The following is a 7,739-nucleotide window of genomic DNA, read 5'->3' as shown; positions in this document are numbered from 1 at the left end:
TTGAGAAGTGACCAAAAGAGCAGCTGAGCCTCCTGAGCCCCTCCCAGCCCCACCAGGCTGCTCCCTGCTTTCAGCCCTTGATGGTGGCTGGGGGGGCCATGTGGAACTGGTACAAAAATCTGCTCTTGGCTCACTGTGTTAAATCTCATTTTCCAGCTCAGCATTGTGACACTGGCAGAAGTGTTCCTTCTGCAGGCTAATTAGCTTATAGTCATATTAATCACCGGTTTAACACTGATACTAACTTAGAAACCTGCACTGTAAGGTTTTGAATTTAGCTGGGCTCCTTCAGAACCATAAAAACCTCACAACCTTTATGTTGTCTGGGCTATGTTTTCTCTTAAATAGCTATACTCCCAGGATCAATTGTACAATTACACTTTCCTATGTAGATATTAAAACAACAAAAAATGCCAAATTCAAATTACTTCTTAACTGAATTTATTTTCATAGATTATCTGTTAAAAAAAAAAAACAAAACAAAACAGTAAACTTTTGGGTTAGAGTAAGTAACAGTTGTTTTTTGCTCAGCTGCTTTCTTCTGTCCTGAGAGGTTCAGAACTCTGGTACATGAGACAAAGCTTGAGGGATTTCCACTAGTGCATTTTTTTCAGGAATACCAAGCCTGATTTCCCTGGGGGTCTCTGGGACATCCCAGAGCACTGCTTTCAGAACTAGAACTACTTCATGTGCATTTGGTAGGCTTTAAAATTAAAAAAAAAGAAGCAAATAGGCAGGTGGCATTTATCCTTCTTCTGAGTTACTGCTTGAAGTCAGAGTAAAGGATGTGCTTCCTTGACACATTTTTCCTTTTCCTTTGAGAAAGCTTCATCCTTGGCCTTGTTCCTTTGCTCTCCACTCTTCTGGATTTACCACATGACATCATCTGCACTTTCAGACAAGCACCTGGCAAGGTGGCCATCGATGTCCAGCTGAGAGAGTCTGCAAACACAGGAACAGTCACATCCTTGTTTTGATTGTTAGTTACTCTCTCCCAGAAGTGTTCTTGTACCTTAGAGGGGCAGTCACTCCTATGCCCAAATCCTCTACCAAAACCTCCCAGCCTTGCTGTTACTGCTGCTCTAACTGGAGCTGAGTAGCACAGACCTGAATATGGAGACCAGGCATCTTAAGCCTGTCTGTCTAAGTCTCTGGACAGAATAACCAAAATTGTGTAGATATTAATGTAGCCATTCCTTTGTCTCCCTGTTCAGCCTCCCAACAACAGGGAAAGTGGCACCCAACAGAGCTTGCAGGGTTAGAGGACCTGTGCAAAAGCACATTTTCAGCAACTCCGACAGCCTAAGTACTATAAAATTTCGTTAACAGTTCTTACTGTAGGACAGGTACTCAACTTGTAAATGGGATTAAAGTAGGTAATTCTGACAGCTTACAGTAGCTTTGTCTGCTTTTGTTATTCTATATATCGAAGATGCATGCAGACCTTGCTGGGGCTCATTTATAGGAAAGTTATGGAAAAAAACCAAAACACAAACTTACCTTCCACTAAACTGCATCAGACACATTGGACAACTGTCAAGAGCTGAAGATGCTTCACTCTGGTTTTCCATCTTCTCCTCACGGCTCTCAGCCCCTGGAGTGCTCCCTAGCCGAGGCTTCTCAGCAGGCACCTCTGTGGCCTCCCCCACTGGAAGATCCCCCTGATGTGTTTGGATTTGAGTCTTTTCCTCACCCTTTTCTTTCCTGTCTGCCCTACTGTTCTGTACAGTCCCTGTGTGGTGCTGCTGAGGGCTCAGAGCTTCTGCAGGGCTTTGTACCAAGGCCAAGGGCTGTGCTGAGCTGCTGTGCCCAGGGAATTTACATGACTTAGGACTCACATCCAGCTCTGAAACACCTTTTGTGTCTGCCCCAGACACAGTTTTGGCTTGATCTGTACTAGTTCCCCTGCAGGTTTTCCCAGCTGTGGATGATTGGTCCTGTCCTTTATGTTCATTGCTCTGACTCTGTGTTGGCTGCTGAGAGCTCAGATCCTTGGGGTTCAGACATTTTTCTTTGTGAAAAGATGGGAATGATACCCACTGAATGTCTTTTATTCTGACTGTAAAGACTTCATGGTGTTCTGGACTCCTTTCCTGTTGTTCCTACAACACACACATACACACACACAATATCTAAAGCAAAGTGAGCTCAACCAATACCCAGGCTTTGGGAAGACATTGCAAATACTGAGAAATCTGAACTATAGGGAAGAAAAGAACATTTTATTTATGTCCCTCTTCCAGGAGTTTCCTGGAGCTGATGGAATATGGGTCTTCCCTTAACATTTCTAAATTGATGCAATGGGTACTCATGTTCCAGAGAGACTAAGGATGAAGACAACAACCTGCTACTGTTCAGGGGTGTACAGTCTTTTTTAGGACTGATTTTTATGTTGTGATCTTGCCTATTGCCACTGGAGTGATGTCAGGGTAGGTTCTGTGTAATTAACCCCTCCATTACAGTTTGCTTTTTCCAGTTTCATTCCTTAGGGAGATGCTGGTGTTTATGACAGTCAGCATCCTTACACAGGCTCCCTCTTCCCAACAAAATGTTGGAAAGAATTTGCTCTACTGCAAAAAAAGCTGCTTGTAGCTGTCCTTATATACCCTGCCACACCATGCCCAGCCACATCACTGCACACAGGTTTTATGCTGCTGTGGAGATTGAAGAGCTGAAACCTTACATCTCTAAAGGCTATTTCGGGTTGTTTCCCATTAATCAGGCTGTTGCTATTGTAAGCAGGACACAAAGTGCAAAAACAAGGATACAGCACACTACCTTTTCCAAGAACGCCGGAAAGTTGGGCATTGTGTCCCAGTTTGTGCAGTGCAAATCTTGACTGATGTGTTTCAGTAGCAAAAGCCAGGTTTTTTCACACTCATTTAAGTCTTCCTTTTCAAACCAGGAACATCTGTCAGTCAATGCCCTGTAAAGATACAGTCCAATAGTTTGAAGGTGGGAAAGAAAGAAAATACTCTTACACTGATACTAGTTTGCCTCTTTTTTCTGGAATCCAAAGGCATTACTGTGCCTGCAAACTATTTTTTGCAGCATTATATATGACTTATGTAATTTTTACAGCTAGCAAAAATTTAATGTCTAAATGCTTTCTTTCTGCTTGTAACAAATGAGCAATAGGTATCTATCTCTTCACTTCCAAGTGAAACAGTTCAGTGCAGCCACTGTTTTATCTTCTCTAACACCACACTTAACACCTGCGAAGCACAGAAATCATGTAAGTGTTTGCACTGAGGGGTAGCAATTGCATCGGTTCGCAAGTACGTCTGGACATTCCCACACTGCCAATTGAAATTACTGATTATCTTCCCAAACAACTTGATTTAGTCGATCCTAGGAACTATAAGCATTAAAAGGTAATGCTGTATAAAGACAATTCCAAGGGAAGGATGGATTGTTAATGTCATAATGGTATTTCCATCATTCTTCCTGATGATTTTCTTGGGTTGCTGTCCAGGAATGAAGCTGCACGGGTAAGAAGTTAGAAACAACGTGCCCTCAAAGAACAGAGTGATCAACCTCTCACAGCCCATGGTGGAAGGGGCACGGCCGAGCCGCCCGAGCTCAAATACAAACTGAGCCACTCACTGCCTTCAGTCCTCCCGAATTCCAGGGCTGGAAAAAACAGGAAATATTTCTGCGCTCCTGTGAGCCGTATTCTGGAAGAAAACTGAGTTTTCATACATTAACGTTTCTCAGGCCCTGTCCTCGCCAGAGCTGTTCTGTGACGACGAACCTGCAGAAGGTGTGGGGCACGCTGTGCTTTACCTTGCAGTTTTATCTGTATCTGTAACGGCACTACGGGCGGTATTTTATGAAATAACCTTTAACAGACACAGATCTGACCGCGAAACGCCGCGAGTCGCCCGGGTGGTGCACCCTGGCCCCGGGAGCCGATCCAATCCTCCCGGGGCCGATTCGGTCCCCCAGGACCGATCCGATCCCCGGTCCCGACTCACTGGGTCCGCGGCGGGGGCTCAGGGCCGGGGCTGCAGTCCCGACCACGGGCGGACAGCGCCGTCCGGGGCTTCAGGCGCAGCTTGGCGGCTCCTTCCTCACACATGGCCGACGCTCCCCGCGCATCGCCGGGGAACGGCGCTGGCGACCGCGGGAGGGCGGGGTGAGAGGGCGGCCTGGGCTTCCTCCTCTTCCTCCGCCTCCTCCTGCCCCGGGCGCGTTGCCAGGGCTGTGACTTTCAGCCCTCAGAGCCGCCCTCATGTCGCGGGGCAGCGGGAACGGGCGAGTAGTTCTGACGACTCCTTGAGGGGAGCCCGCCGTTCTCAGCCCGTGCACCCGTCAGACTCCAGGGGCTGGTCTGCCTCGAAAACAGCCTTTCTTTTGTGTCGCTTTTACCTCTTAAACTTTATGTTTTTTGTAGGCTTTTGGTCCGTTGGGAAGGGCGGGGTCAGGGGCTGTGCTTGGTTGGTCCCCGTGGCTGAGGGGGACAAGATGGCGGCGGGTCGGGCCTGGCTGGTCCCGGCCTGGGTCTGGAGTTGGTGCGTGGGGCCAATTCCAGAGGCTGTTCTTTCAAAAATAAGATCGGTTGGGAGCACACCTCTGACCTAGTTTCACTTTTAGAGAAGAATCTGAAGTGATGCAGTTTGACGTTTTTGGCGGGAATGTCGCCGTGTGGCTTGAAATATAGAAGGTGCTAGAGAGGGTTTAAACACCCTCCGGGCTGCAGCCGTCTCAAAAACAGACACCACAGGAATGGTGACAAGCACTTCATCCTCCAACAGTACATGAAAGGATCAGAAAGTAACGTTTAAACTCTTCATAATTGATGCAAAAAATAACTATAAGGAAATAAATCCAGTTTGGTAACAGGTATTTATGAGGGAGCACCAGCACAGAGGACTCTGCTTAAAACCAATTTATTATTGGTAAAACCTGAATCCAAGTCCACATTCTTCTTCTGTTACTGCATTTATGCATTGCTGGATGTCTGTAGACTGCCCCATCCTTCGATTTTTCAGAGTAGAAAGGAGGCATCAGTATTGACAGTATTAGAAGTTACACCTGTGAATGAATGTGTTGGTCCCAGCAAAAATGTATCTAAGATGGCTGACAAGAATTTATATGTGCTTTGAGTGGATCCGAATCTTGAAAATGGGTTATCAGAGTTCAGAGATTCACATTTCACATTAATTTAAATCTGAGCAGGTCCAGGCAGCCCCATCCAGAGGTGCTTCAGCTGAGGATGATGCTGTCCAGGGATCTGGGAGGTCCTGCCCAGCCTTCACCCTTCATGTGTTAACTCAGGTACTTTGTGTTTCTGTGAGTCCATAATGCCTTTAACTGTATGCAATAACCATTCTTAACTTTAAAGCAGCATTAATAGGTTTCCTTCTGTGGATAAAAATCTTGGAAGTGCAAAGTGTTTGGTTGCTCCTGGGATCTGTGTCAGTTTACACAACAGATAGCCCAGCTGAAAAACAAAAACATAAAAAATTTTCACACTAGAGGGCCAGCATTTCAGCTGTGTGATGGGCAGAGTAAAACGAGAATGAAGTCCAGGGAGACAGCGGAAAAGCAAACCCCTGTCACACAGTTTAACGTTTTCCCGCATTAATATCTGTTACAGCTACTGCAGTGCCCAGGGAACACCCAAGGGACATTCACAGGGCTCTGCCTGTCACTTTTGTTGCCATTTAGAAGATGCTTCACAGTATGGTGAAAGGAGATCCCAGGAAATCGGCCCTCCTTTCCTTCTTTGTCGGGAAAGTGTTCCCCTAAAAGCTGCAGGTGGAGCAAGGTAAGAGGAATAGAGGCAAAGAGAGAATCTGGATCTAAAGGTTTTATGCTGCTGTGGAGAATAAGGTAGTGGTGGCAGCAGAGACAGAGCAAAGAACGGCAGGAGAAAGGGGGTGTAAATAAAGAAAAAGTGTGAATTGAAGAGGGATTTGGCTGTGGAAGTGGTGGGAAATGTTATGAGAGAGGAGGGGTAGAAATCTGATTTCACAACCAGCTGAAGAAGTGTTCCTTGGAGGATTTTATTCAGGATCACTGGGAATTGTGGCCCAGTGCCGACTGTCACCACATGGAGGCAGCAAACTGTGCAAAATCAGGGATTTAACAAAATCCGGGGGGCTGTGAAAGCACTCCGAACCTACTCCTGGGTGTATCTATGCTAATGATCAGTGATGCATCAGGGTTTCTTTAATTCCTGTGATGTTTGGGTTAGTGTTTTATGTTTTATGACCCCTTGGATACTCCTTGGACAATCCTCTGCTGCTAAATTGTGTGTTGTACCCATAGATTTATGCTGTTCGACACGACTTCTCCCAGAACAGCCTGTTCTTCATGCTGGAGGTGTTGCTGTGTGGTGCTGTGGGCACTTACAGCATTTGCAAAAGCTTTATTATGGGGGAACATAAAAATTGGTTATTGTGCAGTAAGTGCCACCAATTAAAGAATATAATAAAAAGAATAGGGAAATTTATTATTGCAGCTTTTGCTTGTAAAAAGCAAAAGGAGAAAATCTTGCTTCTGTAGTGTAGGTGGGTTTTAGATTTAACTGTAGATTTAACTGAAAATTCTAAGTTTTTTTTGATTGTTACCTGTTTAATGATACCCACTCTAATAATGTCATGAATGTTTTCATCTGTGCTCTATTTGCTTCTGTAACTACCTGCAGATTTCAATATCCATTAAGGGCATTTAGTATTTTTCATCTTCATCTTTTCAGAATTAATAATGTACTAAGAATAGGAAGGCAAAATGTAGAATAGGACCTGGTCTTGGACTTGCCCCTTTGCACAAGATAGTATCTTCTGTTTCCTCCACTGCATGGAAATCTTATTACTTCTTGCTTGATTTTGCATCTTGCTAATTTCAATAATTAGAATGTTTAGTGGTCTTAGAAAAAACTTCTCATAGAAATGCAGGGAGTAGTCTTTATCATAATCAGCCTTGACTGGATTTGAGCCAGTGGTCAAGGGATTTGAGCTTGTGGAAGCCAGAATGCTCCTACAGATTATCTGCAGGGATTTCCTTGTAAATGGAATGCCAGCATGTGTAGTTATCTCTTCCCTGTTAAGTCTCAAGCTACACATGCTTAATCTTTACTTATATGGTACCTGATTCTTGCTGTAAAGTGGGCCTCAGTTTTAACTTTTGCTCTCAGGAAGAAGGGGCTATTATAACAAATTCTAATCCATTTGCAGTTCCACAATCACTAAAGCCTATAAATTGCCTGCCAAACAAGCCAAGTGATCTTTTCCTGGGCTGAGGGAAAGAGGAGAGTGTAAAACACAGGTGCTGGCATTTGCTGGGGAAGAACTGGTACATTATCAACTAATCCGCCTTCTGCTATTTCTGATTTCCTCCCAACAGCTGCAGCTTTGAATGAGCGCTTCTGCATTTGGAAAGAATTAGAAAGCCTGGTAATGCAGGGTCTCTATTACAGATACAACAGCTCACAGACAGGGAGGAGATTTTTGCTGCTGTTGTAGAATTTTGAGTGTTAAGCATTTTATAGCCTGGAAAAATTGTAATTTTCAGCTGTTGTTATGGAGTAATCAATGAAGAAGAGATGCCACAGTTTCTGCTGGATTTCTCTCAAAGCCTGATGTCATTGCATGAAGGAGCTATTTTTTTTTTTAATGTGCCACTTTGAGGCAGAAGCACACACAGTTTTCGTTAAAACTTTTTTTCTTATGATGACTGATGCTCATTGATAGTTTTAGACCTTCTGAAATATCTTTGCTTCTGTAGTGATA

The 7,739-nt window shown here is 44.6% G+C and overlaps 1 protein-coding gene across 1 annotated transcript; it reads right to left on the bottom strand.

The window, feature by feature from the left end:
• Positions 1-504: 504 nt before the first annotated feature.
• Positions 505-4,102, bottom strand: FAAP20 (FA core complex associated protein 20). The gene is made up of 4 exons (XM_014257200.2): positions 3,978-4,102; positions 2,779-2,926; positions 1,501-2,102; positions 505-942 (listed from the first exon to the last, which is right to left on the bottom strand). Exons 1-4 carry the CDS (start codon positions 4,079-4,081, stop codon positions 870-872), a joined length of 927 nt encoding a protein of 308 aa, XP_014112675.1. The 5' UTR covers positions 4,082-4,102; the 3' UTR covers positions 505-869.
• Between the last annotated feature and the right edge of the window lie 3,637 nt (positions 4,103-7,739).

This window comes from Pseudopodoces humilis, chromosome 24 (assembly GCF_049639895.1).
Source record: "Pseudopodoces humilis isolate 2021_Gansu_Grassland_sample_001 chromosome 24, ASM4963989v1, whole genome shotgun sequence".
NCBI lineage: Eukaryota > Metazoa > Chordata > Aves > Passeriformes > Paridae > Pseudopodoces > Pseudopodoces humilis.
The sequence above is the reverse complement of the archived record's forward strand: the minus strand, read 5'-3'. Positions and strand labels throughout refer to the sequence as shown.

Bases quoted from the DNA above. Each gene is read 5' to 3' on its own strand.
- FAAP20 (XM_014257200.2), bottom strand. From the start codon at position 4,081: ATGTGTGAGGAAGGAGCCGCCAAGCTGCGCCTGAAGCCCCGGACGGCG. The intron at 2,927-3,977 runs GTGAGTCGGGAC...GTATCTTTACAG, and splicing joins GAGCCCCCGCCGCGGACCCA to GGCATTGACTGACAGATGTT. The intron at 2,103-2,778 runs GTAGTGTGCTGT...TGTGTGTTGTAG, and splicing joins TTCCGGCGTTCTTGGAAAAG to GAACAACAGGAAAGGAGTCC.